At 40.0% G+C, this 14,737-nt stretch overlaps 2 protein-coding genes across 5 annotated transcripts; one reads left to right on the forward strand and one right to left on the reverse strand.

Moving 5' to 3' along the window:
- Nucleotides 1-841: 841 nt before the first annotated feature.
- On the reverse strand, nt 842-4,976 carry tssc4 (tumor suppressing subtransferable candidate 4). Of its 3 annotated transcripts, none has more exons than XM_028014405.1 (2): nt 4,875-4,976; nt 842-4,273 (listed from the first exon to the last, which is right to left on the reverse strand). In XM_028014405.1, the coding sequence occupies exon 2, from the start codon at nt 4,240-4,242 to the stop codon at nt 3,382-3,384; it is 861 nt and encodes a 286-aa protein (XP_027870206.1). In that variant the 5' UTR covers nt 4,243-4,273; nt 4,875-4,976; the 3' UTR covers nt 842-3,381. The 3 variants fall into 3 exon arrangements, with proteins under 3 accessions (XP_027870206.1, XP_027870205.1, XP_027870207.1); XM_028014404.1 differs by having other exon boundaries at nt 842-4,260; nt 4,875-4,973; XM_028014406.1 differs by having other exon boundaries at nt 842-4,256; nt 4,875-4,965.
- Nucleotides 4,977-5,189: 213 nt separating this feature from the next.
- On the forward strand, nt 5,190-14,603 carry shcbp1 (SHC SH2-domain binding protein 1). Of its 2 annotated transcripts, none has more exons than XM_028015702.1 (13): nt 5,190-5,479; nt 7,343-7,528; nt 7,598-7,713; nt 7,799-8,007; nt 8,078-8,173; nt 8,738-8,968; nt 9,053-9,230; nt 10,277-10,397; nt 11,319-11,450; nt 12,238-12,356; nt 12,502-12,588; nt 13,738-13,876; nt 13,967-14,603. In XM_028015702.1, exons 1-13 carry the CDS (start codon nt 5,335-5,337, stop codon nt 14,263-14,265), a joined length of 2,058 nt encoding a protein of 685 aa, XP_027871503.1. In that variant the 5' UTR covers nt 5,190-5,334; the 3' UTR covers nt 14,266-14,603. The 2 variants fall into 2 exon arrangements, with proteins under 2 accessions (XP_027871503.1, XP_027871505.1); XM_028015704.1 differs by having other exon boundaries at nt 13,970-14,603.
- Nucleotides 14,604-14,737: the final 134 nt, after the last annotated feature.

Consider the following 14,737-nt stretch of genomic DNA (forward strand, 5'->3'; position numbering starts at 1 on the left):
TTCTGAAACCCAGTAATCTCTTTCATTTTTGATTTAATAATTGAGATGCTGGAGTGCCTCACCAGTCCCGAATGTCACTGCTGCTTAGTGGATTGTAAAACTGTACTTACACTGAACTAAATTAAAAGTCTGAAATTGAAAGCTATTTTACTGTTTTTCAACGGTAGCTTTTTTGCTACAGTTTTATTGCTACATAAAAAAAAATACTACAAAAACAAACTCAATCCAATTAAGTCTGTGACGGTTCAGGAAATTGCTAAAGGGCAATTCCGCCGAATTGAGCATCTTTAATCTGTTCTAGTTTAAAAACGTCAACACTTAGACTCTACAAACTAGATTATTCCACACTAAAAGTTGAATATTTGAAATCCAGTTTGTAATTTATTAAATCTTTATTTAACATTAATTATACTTCCAACTAAATGTTTTCTCAGAGTCAGAGAACTTCAGTTTCTCAGTAATGTGTACATATATTAATGCCTGATGTGAGGTTGGATTACAGTAAATTCTACCAAGGCAACACATGCATTGAAAGTCTCTTCAATGCTAGTGCAAGCTTATCCATGGTAATGAACAGCAGAGAAAGTAGGCAATCAGGCGGGTCCCCTGCATGCTAGCCACTAGCATGTTCAAAGTGAGCAGTCTCCTCATAAAATACCAGTGCTGGCCCATCAGTTATCGGTTAAGTTTAACTTGGAGTTTGTTTTTTTTAAATCATAGTATAATTAATAACTATCCAAGTTGGTAATTTTCTATAATCAGAAAAATTACAAGGAAAAGATTTAAAAGGAACTATAAATTAAATAAGAAGCCAGAAAGACAGAACACTACACTGTGTAAATAAGCTTAGGTTCTTTATCACAACACAGCAGGTTACATCCCTTTATTTAGACTAATATAGCTTTATGAATAGTTACAGTATAAAGCAAATATGTCACTTTAAAAGCTCTTTCAGCAAATGTTTACACTGAGGCAGATCCTGGACTGTCAAGAGCAGAATATCCCTCCCTTTTACAGCTTCTGCAATAAATTCAACAAATAAGGAAAAGGGAAGTGATAGGAGTCCTAGTGATATGCAAACATTAGACAGAAACTGATACATTGTGGACCACAGCTGTTATTCTGACACTTAACTCCTCTTCACCCTATAGATGATGTAACTACTTTATTATTGAAACCTTTGTCTGGATTTTTACATGAAAATGTTAACTTTTCTCATAGACATTAAAAAATGAACAGGGACATTAAAACACACAAGTAAGGAAAACCTGAACAAAGTTCCCCTTCTATAGGAGATTCTTTGTAACAGTAGAATCAAAATAAATTACCACAATAAGTTTCTTACACACTATTTTTCTCAACTTTGTTGCCCAGATTGCAGATAGTAAATATTTACCTTCCTTTGTGGATTTTTTTCCCAGCTGCCCTGAAAACTGCAGTGATCAAACCACTTTTGAATAAAATTAATGTAGACTGATCAATAATTACAAGACCAAACCTATTCTGAAAGATCTGGCATAGAATATTTAAAGTTTCTGGAAAAAATGGCTTCTCTTGTGCCGTCCAGTCACCTTTTAGACTACATGAAGCACTGAGACTTTGCTTTAGAATCAGCAGTGATTGGTCTAGAACCTCGTTTTTGGTATCATTCCATCTCAGTGCTGAATTTGAAACAGACTTGTATCTCTAGAAATTAGAATATATTGTTTTTTTTTTGTTTGTTTCAGTCATTTTGTCACTCATTTCAGAAAGCGTTCCATTATTCATACATTAAAATGTTTAAAGGCTTTATTTCTTGTCATTTTGATGAATATAACTCATACATTACAAAAACCCCTAATTGAAAATAATATAACATTACATAACGTTTAAATAAAAAAGGATATTTTAAATAGAAATATCAGGCTGTCAGGCTATATTTGTTCAGTTTGTTGGGCCTGCAACAACCAAATTAGAGACACGTACATCACTCCTTTGTTTTTTTTTAGAAGTACCTGTCATATTCATTAAACTAAAAAAAAAAAAGAATTTCCATGAATCTTGTTTGAGTAAAGAACAACAGGTATTAAACATATTTTGAATTAAGCCCACATTTCTGTAAGAAAACATTTTTGGTCTAACTTTTAAATATGTTTTCATTAGCCATAAACAAAATAAAACACCATTAACAGGAATAAAAGCTGGAAAACAGTCTGTGTATACTTGATCTATCTAATGTGCTTCACCTAGTGATGCATTTACTGAATTAAATGAACTTTTCAATCTTATTGAAAACTCAGTAACACAAAACTGACTCAATCATAACATGTTTCATCATATCAGCCTCAGTGGATGACTGGGGGATGAAGAACTATGACACTGATGCCGCCATCTTCTGCAAGTTTGTCTCCTGATCCATTTTAAAATTCATCTTGTATTCATCCTCACTGATGCTGTACAGCCAGGTATGTCTGTCTTCACACTCACATCTGTATCTCTGCAAGCGTTTTGGTGGAGTATCAGGTGAACATTTAAAAGGCAGGTGATGAGAGCAGCACACCCTGAGTGTGAGGCATCCGTCTGCCCCAGGAGAGGGAGTTCATTAAACAAATGCCTTGTAACACCAGTAATAACCAAACCTGTTTTGCCACTATTGCTGCAGGAAGAATCAGAGAACTCACTTACGACTTTGTAATACTGAGGTAACCTGTCTGAGAAGGACTGTTAGCATAACTTCATCTTGTAAAATTAAGACTCTAGTTTTGAAGTAAAAATGAAGTAGTTCTTGAGTTGCCTAGTTACACTGATGATACGCTGATAACTCTCAGTTAACTGAGCACTGAAGAAGCCTCTCAAACATTTTCACTGGAAGCATTCTGGGCAATCTGCGGGAGAAAAGCTCAAAGATGTGAATGATTTGTAAAACCTTTGAGACAACATGGCTGTAAACTACATCTGGCAGCAGTTCTGGTGTTGATACCTGATTCCTAACATTCCATTTGAGAATTGAGTTGTTGTACACTAAACAGATTTTCTTTTTAAAACACAGCTTGGGGAGTATGGAACTTTTATTCTACTTTGAAAAAAAAACAAAAACAAAAAGAACATTTTTAATCTTTTTTCTAAGTACTAGGACTAGGACAAGGACAGGTCAAATCTGGTATAATTACTCTACACCACTTACAGAAGCTTAAAACAATGACGTTTCTTAACGCTTTACTTCATTTGGAAAAACAAGAAATGAGTATTCTTAGTTTTCCTCTAAATAATGTAAAATCATCTCATGAATCCATCATGCGTGTCCCACCCAAAAAAATGAATGGATGAAATGGAAGTTCTGTTCAGAAGGAGTACTGCTGTCTGACAGGTCAGAAATCATTTAGTATTGCATCCATTCAGAAGTCAGTCTTCTTTTTCTCCAGAATTTCTTCTGTAGTTCTTTGCTGTGGTCTTCCTGAAGGAGGTGAAGTTAACTTTGGACTCACCTAACTTCTTCTCCTCTTCCAGAGCAACAGGTTCACCCATGCTTTTCTCTTTATTTTTCTTTCCTTGTTTTGATTTTTCTGTTGTATCTCTTACCTCCGCTCTTTCTCTGCCTTCATTACCCTCATCCTCATCAGCCAGGTGACTCAGCTGTAACTCCTTCTCCTTTTCCTGCAGATCAGGTGGCAGCTGCACAGCCACCTGCTCTTTTGAGAGCCGCTTTGGTCTGGAGAAGAGCATCCTCTCCTGGACGTCACAGCGAGGATCACTTTTTGCCTCCTGGTGCAGACCAGACAGGAACTGGTGAGCTGCTCTCCTGTTATCTTGATCGCTGCTCTCCGCTACGTCCTCCAGGCTGTAGCGTGTCCATCGCTCGGGGTGCACCAGATAGTCTGGGACTCCTCTCTTCTTCTGTGGTATGGGAGAAGTGGAAGGAGGGTGGCTCGTCTTCCTGCTTTCTGCTGAGTTCCCTTGGTTCCGCGGAGTGACAGAGCGCTTCTCTACACTGTCCAGGCAGTCAAAGATGCTGCGGCTGCGGAATGAGAAGCCTGAACTCGCTCCGCTCAGGCTGAAAGAACTCTGCGCTGCGGGAGCAGAAGGTGAAACAGAGGTCATCACCTCCCCGTCTTCATCGCTGTGATCCAGCTCTGGGTCAAACGGAGCCTCTCTTGGTGCTTCTTCAGGCTCAGATTCATCGCTGGCTGAAAGCTCTAACACATCATCATCATCATCATCATCATCCTTGTGGTCTCTGATGTTTCTGTGATCAGACATCTTCATAACATCACTGAGACCTGACTGAACAAGAAACCTGATGGGGACAGTAGAAAGAGCTAAAACAGTTGATAAATAAAAACAGAAATAAAAACATGTACTGTACTTCTTCATCATTGGTCCATTTTATGTCAACACCAAACTATTATGGGCCAAACATAGAACAAATATTAATTTCTAATCTCTCTAACATAGGTAGTTTCAGAACGTTAATTTTTAAATATAGATTTTTCTTATTAGTCCACAAATTAGTTGTTCTTAAAAGCAGTTTGGTTCTAACATATTTGTGTAAATGAAACGCTAAGAGGCAAAGAGATTAATTAGCAGAACCTACAGGCTATGTTTTTCTCTCAACTCTGAAATGTCAGATTGTTCCTTACAGTTAATACAGAGTTGGCCCCACACATATCATTGCTACACTGTTTAATAATCACAGAGTCCGTATGCTGGACCAAAATAAACCACCGCCGTGTATACAGCTACAGCTTCAATTCAATGCATTGTGCGGGAAGTACAGCTAGCATACTAATGCTAACACATTTAGCGTCTTATTCCCACTGTGAGTCCCAGGTTTGGACTCACAGAATTCAAACCTTGATTCTTACAAGACTATAAAAATGATTTTTGCAACATTTTACCTGACTGCTGGCTGTAAGATCAGTAGTCAGAGAAGAAGCTAACATTCACAGTCAGTGCGCTACATCAAACCAGGAAGAAAAATTGATCCACCGGAAACACGTGACTTCAGACTTTTGACACCATTGGAGATTAACTTCCGGGTGTATTTTTAATGTTATAAAACATTTTAATAGTGTTATGTTCTTCTTAGTGTAACCAATAAAACTTACATATTTTTCTTTTTTGGGTGTGTGTTCCGTTTTTTTTAAATGGAGAAGAAATATTTATTCATAAGAGAGCTTTGTGCGCATGCTCAGTGTTATGAGTTACGATTGGCTCAGGCTCCGGATTGGCAGAGAGAACGCTGACCGGGATATTTTGAAAGCAGCAGGGTGGATTTTACTGGTAGTCTAGTGTTTGTAAATCAGAAAAGATTTGAACACCTTTAAGAACTGTATTAGACGGGTTTTTAGCGCATCCATGGAGCAGAAAAACCAGGAAACGGCGTGTATAGTCAGTGACATGTCGGACATGGTGGTGGTTGATTTGCACTCTGCCGTTAAAGCTGAAGAAACAGAGGAAGGTCTTCCTGGAGCGGGGCGCAGCCTGTTGGATATAACCCAAGGTCTGTGGAAAGCTGTCACTGTTTCAGACACTGAAGTGGTTAAAATCACTTGGGTACAAGCCTCTGCTGTAAAGATGACTAAAGGAGTGTCAAGCTAATAGCAGCTAAATAGATTCGGTCATGTTATCTGGCATCATGACTGAGTCAACGTAACTTATCGTGTCTTGACGGTTAAATTAGTATTTGTGTGTTTATATGTTTGTATCTTTGAGACTTTAGCTGATTTCTTGGCATTATACTGACTGACTATAAGGACATTAAATTCAACATGCCTCTGTCACAAGATCAAACTGTACTGCTGCTCCCTGTGGCCCTGGTGCTTTATGTTGTACTCAGAATCTGTCTTCAATAAGAATCAGAAAACGGCTGTGTCCACCCGTTTAAAAAAAGTATTAGTGGGTTGTCACAGAGAGCAGATGAATTATTTTTCACACATTGAAAATCCATTGGAGGAAATTGGATTAATAGTAAAACTAGAGAGACTCATAGTGTTGCTTTTGTACCATGTCCTACAGGGAGTTCATTAGGTGTTTTTTTTGTGTGTGTATTTCTGCAGGAAGACAACAACTCACTGATATTCCCATCCTTATTTAAACTCTGTCTACCTTGAAATGGCAGCATTTATTAGCTCCTGGTTATGCTTTCCTCCACATTAAAGGTTAGAGATTACCGTAGATTAGATAGAGCTTTTTTTAATCCCTCATTAAGGTTCTTATGGGGAGTTCAGTTTCCAACAGCAGGAAACTGACATAAAAATACAGCTTTGACAAGAAATGCATGAAAAGTAAAAAGTACAATAAAAATATAGAAAAGGAAGATAAATAAAACAAAGGGAAGATATGAACTAGATTGCTACTGCTAGATTTTGTGCACAGGTTATTGCATGTCATGTGATCTATTGCTCATTCAGTAATGTTGACTGTCAGGTTGTTTCTGTCCTCCTGTACCTCTTCTGCCCCCCCAGATCCCACCCCCATGCCATTTAGTACTAAGGAGTTTCTGAGTCTGTTTGTTCTGGATTTGGGGAGGAGCAAAATGTCCAGGCTGCTCTGGTTGTTTGTGATGACAAGCAGTTCAGCTGACCTCTCCTCTAACACTGTAGGGGATTGTAAAAGTGACTATATTTGAGCTTTTTATAATGTTATTCCTTCATCAAAAACGAACTTGGATTGCCGCTTTTATTCTTTCATGCATGTTTGAGAAATCCTCTAATTTCCCCTGGTAGCCATTTAGAGGTGCCTAATCGTTTGCCCTCACAAGGCACCGCCTGTTTCCACAAAGCTCCTCCATGGAGCTGCAGTCTCCAAGCTCAGTTTCTGCCTCTCAGAGCGCCCACTCCCACATTTCCCCACTCTGCTCCTCCAGACTAGCAGCAGCAGCAATTAGCAAACACATGGTGGAACTGCACATCTTCTGAGCTCATTATATTAGCTACAAAGCTCCTAAGATCAGCTGTAAACATCTCATTTGAGGAGCATTGTTGTAATGATGAGCTGAATGGCAGTGTTGGAAAGAGTAGGAGTTTCTTAAAGAGATAGAGGTCAATTTCAAGCCAGCAAATTGCAAAGTCTAATTTCTTTAAGTCATATTGATATGGGTGGGAAATATAGACTTAGAATCTTATTGCAATATTTTGTGGTAGCATAGTGATGATCATAAAGATTGAAGATGTATCAATACGGATGGTTGATTGATGTTTAGTATGACTTTTGAGAGAAGGGGTAGACTACATATTTTTTTTTCTTCAGACTACACTTCATTCAAAACTTTTGCATGTGTACATGTGACATGCTCATTTTAAGTTGTAAATAAATTAAATAAACAAATTAATAAAATGAAATGAATGTGATTCGCCCTCCACAGCCCTGAGTCTAAACGGGGACAGTGATGACGACAGTGGCACAGATCATTTCAGCAGTGAGAAGTCGGGGACTCAGCTGCAGAGATGTGAGCAGCACGGAGGAGGAAGCTCCGGTCTGCCCGACACCTTCCAGACCGGCGGTCTGCTGTTCTACGAGAGGTTTAAGGCGTATCAGGACTACATGCTGGGTAACTCTGCCACCAACACAGTCTGGCTGCCATGTTTCTGGGAATATTCACATGTTTGTTGGTGTCCAGGAGACTGTAAGCCCTCAGAGGTGAAGGCCTTCACAGCAGACTACCTGGACAAGGCGCTGGAGCCGTGTGACTGGTTGGCTTTGTGGAGCACTGCTGTCTTTGATGTGGTGGTGGAGGTAGGAGCAGCTCGTTTAGATGGCTTCACCTCCATCACATTTGTTGCTAACAGTCATGTTGGTGGGATTCTGTTGGCGAGTTCAGGTGCAAGATCTGGACCTGAATGACCTCAAGGCGTGTGTGAAGCTGGTGCTGCCTCTGCAGTGTGAAACCAGAAGCTGTGAGATCACAGAGGAATCCTTTAATTCTCTGCTGGAGGCGACTCAGCACAAAGTCCCCCTGCTGGAGCTGCAGGTGCTCTACAACGAGTCGGGGGACTTTGACCAGACGGCGCTCACTCTTGAGCACTTGAGGTAGGGTGCTCTGAATTAGACCTGGCTGATATGCTGCAGAACAATACTAAGAGTCTTCTCGTGTCTGCAGGTTTTTCTACAAACACATCTGGAGGCAGTGGGATGAAGAAGATGAGAACGATGACTTTGACTACTTTGTTCGTTGTGTGGAGCCTCGTCTCAGACTGTAAGCAGAACTTGAACTTCTGGAATGTGAAGGTTGATGCTCGAACTGGACAATATGACTAAAAAACATATCGTGATATAAGCATTCCATATCAGTCAAAAAGGATAATTAGTTTTCTGTTTTAAATATCTGAAATATACGACCAAACTGGTGATGTGACCTTTCCTGTTTTAGCCACAGTTTTCAGTTTTATGAGGCATCATAGCAAAACGACAAACTGCTACTGTGTATGTTGATCAACAGGTTGTTGCTAGGTTAGTTAGTTAGTTAGTTAGTTAGTTAGTTAGTTAGTTAGTTAGTTAGTTAGTTAGTTAGTTAGTTAGTTAGTTAGTTAGTTAGTTAGTTAGTTAGTTAGTTAGTTAGTTAGTTAGTTGATGCCACCAACTTTGCTTAGCTGGTCATTCCTAGCCTTTCTTCTGCCCAGAGTGCTGTGTGGTTTTGGATTGGAGTTCAGTGAAATTATGAAAAATTCTATCAGACATATTATCTGTTGATATTGATCACATGTATATATTGTTATTGATTTATTGCCCAGCTCTAGTTGATGCTGATATCTTCTTGCAGCTACTATGACATCCTGGAAGACAGAGTCCCAGCTGGCCTGGTGGCAGAGTACCATTCCCTGCTGCAGAGCTGCTCCCAGTGCTTCCAGCAGTTTTCAGAGCTGCGTGGCGGGCTAAGCGCCGACTCAGACTCAGAGATAGACAATGTGTCCATGGTGGAGGGCCTGAAGCTCTACGACCAGCTGGAAACATTTAAACGCAAACTGCAGATCATTGAAAACCCCCTGTTGAGGTGTGTCCTTCGCTGTCCCTGTCTGTCCCTCTCCCTCTCTCGTTGTACACAACATACCCCTGACCTCCCTCTGCACCTGTCCAGGTATGTGCTGGCCTACAAAGGCAGCTCCAGACGGCAGTGTGTGCAGAGTCGTGGGCTTAGAGCATCCAGTGTGAAGGTGGTTCACGTGGTAACGGCCAGCTGCAACATCATCCAGCTGCAGTCTCTCCTCACTGCACGCCTCCTGCCGCTCAGCTCCTCTGACGACACAGAGATCCAGGTGAGAGCACACACATGCTGCCAGCGCAGCAGGGTCAGCTGCTCTGCCTGAAACACAAGAAGTTTAGGAAGGTTGACCCAGCTCACTTCTGATTGGACCATTTAAATCAACTTCTTCACTCATTCTGCTGTAGATTAGCTGTGGTTGGGATTAGGGCTGCAGCTAACAATTATTCTAGTAGTTGAGGATTTTAATGATTAATCAGATTTAAAAAAAAATTTCATTCTGCAGATTTTTTAATTTAACCACTTAAGTCTTTTTTATACATTAGGAATACAGTAACCCCTTAAATTCACTCGAAAACACTTACCCGCTAGTCAATAGGTCCATGAAGATAATAGTGTCCTTGTGACATGTAAGGAATTTTAAAAGTTGCAGTTAAATAACTAATTTAATTAATTTTAAATAAGACGGAAAACATTTCATTGCCTAAAATGCCATAGCAGCTTTTCTTTCGAGAACACTCGATCATTTGCAGTAAAGGAAGCAACTGCAGCTAAAAATCCTTCTAACATCACCATGAGAAAAGCTCCGTCCTTTCTGCTGGACTGGACATCAGCACAGTGTGGCTGATCTGGTGCGAGTTTTTGGATTAGCAGATTAATAATTATATTGCAAAAGATGTTTAACAGATTTTTTTTTCAGATGCTAAAACTGACACTTAATGATTTCTGGCTTAAGGTTTGAAGAAGATTTGGCTTAATTACAGAGTATCCTCTTTCTTTAGTAAATGGCTTTTTTTAAGAGGATGATTTCTGTAGTCAATTCATCATCACTAGTCTGATTGAATCACTTTAGCCCTTTCTGAGGTCATTATATTGATGAGTTGGTCCCATGGTTTAGCTTTTGAGCAGATCAGCCCACTTTTGAATGTAGAATGCTTTGTTTACAGATTAGTTTTTGGCCAACAGAAAGGCCAAAGCAAAGCCCATATCATCAACCCTCCATCTCTGTGCTAAACAGTTTCTGCTGATATCCTCACACACACACACACACACAAGGGCAGTCTGTCCGCTTTGGGAGGATGAACCGTATGATCTCTGCAGTTCCATAGAGATCCAGTGTCAGCCGTGGATTCCTGTCATCAGGGTGACATGGTCATCATTCTTCCAGGAACTTACAGAGTCAGCAGCTCCATCTTCATACCAGACTCCATCACTGTTGAAGGTAAGAAAACATTGTGTGGATGGAAACACATTTTTTGGACGATTGTACCCTTAAGAGGAAGCAGCTCCATGTTGGTGTGAACACTGATGTTCTGAGAAATGCTGTTAGGAATTCTGAGTATAATGTCAAATAAATAATAAAGCTTGATGTCGCTTAGAATAGAGTAAGACTGGGGGCGTGCTGTGGTGGCGCAGGGGGTTAGCACGCCCCATGTTTGGAGGCCTTAGTCCTCGACGCGGACGTCGCGGGTTCGACTCCTGGTCCCGACGACCTTTACCGCATGTCTTCCCCCCTCTCCTCACCCTCCTTCCTGTCTGCCTACTGTCGAAAAAATACGAGCCACTAGCGCAGCAAAAACTCTTCGGAGGAAAAAAAAAAAAAAAAAAAGAATAGAGTAAGACTGAATAAATCTGTCCTTATGGATTGGGCACATTTTCAACAATACCTGATTTAGAATTTTTCAATATTGGGATTGATATTGATATTGGATTGGTTCATTTCTACTTGGCATATTGTTTTAGAACCCACAGCGTTCTCCCTGACCTGCTGCTGTGTTTGTTGGTCCTCATGTTGCTGTCTGTTCAATAATGTTCTGTTCAATAATAATAAAGCAACACATGTGTGTTTGTTAGACACACCTGGGCGTTTAAAAATTAGAGGTGATTTCTGAAGACAGTTGGTTTCACAGGATATTATTTATTGGCATCAGTGTAAAGGGGTTGGAGGATGTAAATGAACTGTATCTTTCAGTTTCCTTCCACTGTGTTGTTGGAATGTGGCCAAATGTGAAGAGGTTCCAGTGGTTGACAGTAGATGTGTTGGTCAACTTGCTGCAGGAAGACCGCTGCCAGTGTCTCCTGAGACATGTTAAACATTCAGAGGGCTGTTGGGTGTTAACAGATCTCTTGGTTTGTGTACCAGGCTTTGGATACCCTGATGAAGTTGTGATTGAAAACCAACACAAAGGCGACTCATTTGTGGAGTCCACAGGAGCCGATGTCAGAGTGTCCAACATCAAGTTCATCCAGCATGATGCTGTTGAAGGCATTCTGTGTGAGTTGGTCATTTTCAAGCTACTACTCCAGTTTGTTTAAGATTATAGACAATCTTGGAACTTCAGTGCAAAATTTGTCAATACAGTTTTCATGAAAATTGCTACAATGCAAACAATGACCACAATGTGATTGGAACAGAATCTTTGTTTTAGAAGTACAACTAAATTGGTGTCAATGTTTTCTGTAAATCTCTTAATTTATTGTACAGCAGTACAAATTGTTGTTTGAAAACATTCGAATCCAGAAATCCACTTAGCATTCAGAACAGGAATAAACTCCTCACCAGTTTGAAGTCATTTCTGAGGAAACTATTTTCCTCAGCCATTACCTCACAGTACCAGTCTAACCAGTCTACTGAAAGGCAAATACCACACTTTTCCTTTGTTTACAAGTGAAATATGACAGAGCATGTTTCAGTAACTCTTATAAAGTTGATGCTGTTTTATAGCTATAGTGGATGAACAATGAGCTACATAAGTTCAAACAGATGAGTTGCTACTCCAGCAGATGGCCTGATTAATTTACCAGCTAATAGATATTAGCTAATCCACCTAACATTAGCTGGTTACTGTTCCAGTGTAAATGGTAGCACTGAAAATTTAAAATATGTAATATCCTGCCTATCAGTATTGTACTTCAATTAGTCTGATTAGTCTGATCATTTTCTGCAAAACAAACATCAAAACTAAAAAAGTGGATTTTCCATCAGCAGTAATCTGTCGTGTCATTTACCTGGACCCCTGTGTTGTTTAAAGTCCTGAATCTTCTTGTCGATTGATGACCAGGTGTACGTCAAGGCACTCTGAACATGGAGAACTGCGTGCTGCAGTGTGACACTACCGGCGTGATTGTGCAGACATCTGCCCGCTTCACCATGAACATGTGTGACCTGTATGGCTCCAAGGTTTGGGCAGCACACACCGATCACACAGGAAGCCCCTCTGGTCCTGCTTGTCTTTGTTAAACAGATGGCTTCCATGTCACAGACTCTGTCTTTTGCTGTTTGATGATTGGCTGATCTTGATGATGTCAGTCATGTGTCTGTTCAGGGGGCAGGTGTGGAGATTTATCCTGGCAGCATTTCCAGTCTGGTCAGTAATAGCATCCATCACTGTAAGGATGGAGTCCTGATCAAGGTGAGGCGTCACAACTCCCGCCGACTTTCAGCCTAAAAGAAAAAATCTTTCTTATACAAACAAAATCCTGCAACCTGTTGAGATGTGCTGTTAATAGTTTTTGCAGATGGTGTTGACCAAAGTGTGTGGGGGTGTGTGTAAGTGTGTGAGGGCGTGTGTATATGTGTTTACTCATAAATGAATAATTTAAACTAGAACACATTCAGAAAAAACCCCACAAATACCATGGACCTGAGTGAAGTTGCCCCCTCAACTCCTTCAAATCAGACAAAATTGGTGTCAAACGTTTGTGCAGCAAAATTTTTCGTTTATGTTGCTTTGGCTTTGAAGATATTAATGAAAGTTTAACGGTCATCTTGATTTTGTAAAAGTGGGGGCCTGGTTGACCTTTCATGACCTCTGGAAACATTTCTTGATATCTTTAAAATGATAGAGGCACAAGCGAAAATCTTTGCTGCACAAACGTTTGACATCGATTTACCTGGTTTGAAGAAGGGGGGTGGGGGGGCTTCACCGAGGAATTCCATGGTTCTATATTTCTCACATATTCTTTCAGAGATTAGGATTAATCATTTTCCTTCAGCGTTTATTGATAATAGAGCTGCGACTAATGATTATTTTAGTAATTTATTATTCTATCGATTAATAGGATTTTCTTTTTACCATTTAAGCCTTTTATGCAGTATTAGAAATGCATTAAAATATGCAACTAAACAAAATTACTTTTATAAAAAAAAATAATAAAAAAATACATATTTCCTAAAATGCAGCAGCAGCATTCATTTAGTGAACATTTCATTATTTGTAGCAAAGGATGCATCTGCAGCTAAAGCTAAAATCCTTCTAACCTTGCACCTCTAACAAGTGTAAGGTTTATATTTTTATTGATTAACTCATTAATGAATAGCAAAAGGTGCCACTTGAGGAGTCCTGAGTACAACAGTTATTTCAGTTTTAGGTCATGTAACTTTTCTGCATTTTTCCAGAAGGTGGCGCTTTTTCACACGATCTCTTATTTCTGAGGCATTTGGTATTCTACGTTAGACTGATAGGTTTTCTTTCTGTAACACTGAATCTCTGCTTTCTAATATAAATGTTTCTTTTCAAAAGTATGATCCATATAATGTGTGTGTGTGTGTGGACATGCAGGACTTTGCCAATGAGCTAGATGGGATGCCATCCATCACCATGGAAAACAATATCATCCACAACAATGAGGACTACGGTGTGATTCTGGTTAAACCGGGTACTGGAGAGGAGCAGAGGGTCCAGTCCTGTGAGGGTGAAGGTCAGCAGCTCTCATTGTGCTCGATGCTCTGATGGTTGTCTTGGTAGAATCAGTAGTTAGCTCATCTATAGTTCTTCTGTTTGTCCCCAGAAGACCCAGCAGTGCAAAGCGCTGACGACCAGCAGCAGGAGGCTCTTCCAGAGCCATCAGCAGCAAAGTCAGACTCTGGTGCCTCCCAGCTGGAGTCAGCGGGAACCAACAGCAGCGACGGTGATGCTGCTGCTGCCGCCGGCAGGAAGTGGCAGTTCGGTCGTCAGCTGAGTAGAAGCAAGGAAGTGTCCTGCAGCCGAGCGGTCCAGGATCTGATGGAGCACCAGATCTTTGTTTCTGTTCAGGGGAATCAGTTCAAATGGAATAGAAAGGGCGACTTTGGAATCTTTTTCTACTGACTTTCACTCTGGCTGATTAATTCTAGGAAGTTCATCTGCTTTTTAGTTCTCATTCCCATTTATTGGCGTTACTGTCTTGATTACAGATTTGAAAAGATCACTGGCAAAATGTTTTCTAGGAGGTGTTGCATTCTGTTTGTAACACTACAATGTGTTCTCAGTACTAATCTAGTTTGACTTTGCACAAATCTTTTTATCTAAATTATTCCTTTCAGGCTCCTCACTGCTTTTATCTGCTGATAAAGCGTTATGGATTATTATATTCAAATCAACTTGTCATGTTGATGGTAGTTATGGTGTTTTGACCTTTAATAAAAAAAATCTTTCTAGAAATGGAACTTTTTGTGGTAAGGATCTCCGTTCTGACGACTTCTGAAACTTTTATGGTGAAAGTGATTTTTATAATTTGGGAAGTTTCAGAATTCAGAGTGACAAAAAAACAGGTTATTGGATGAAGAGCTGATTTACACTG

Source organism: Xiphophorus couchianus, chromosome 4 (assembly GCF_001444195.1).
Source record: "Xiphophorus couchianus chromosome 4, X_couchianus-1.0, whole genome shotgun sequence".
Lineage (NCBI taxonomy): Eukaryota > Metazoa > Chordata > Actinopteri > Cyprinodontiformes > Poeciliidae > Xiphophorus > Xiphophorus couchianus.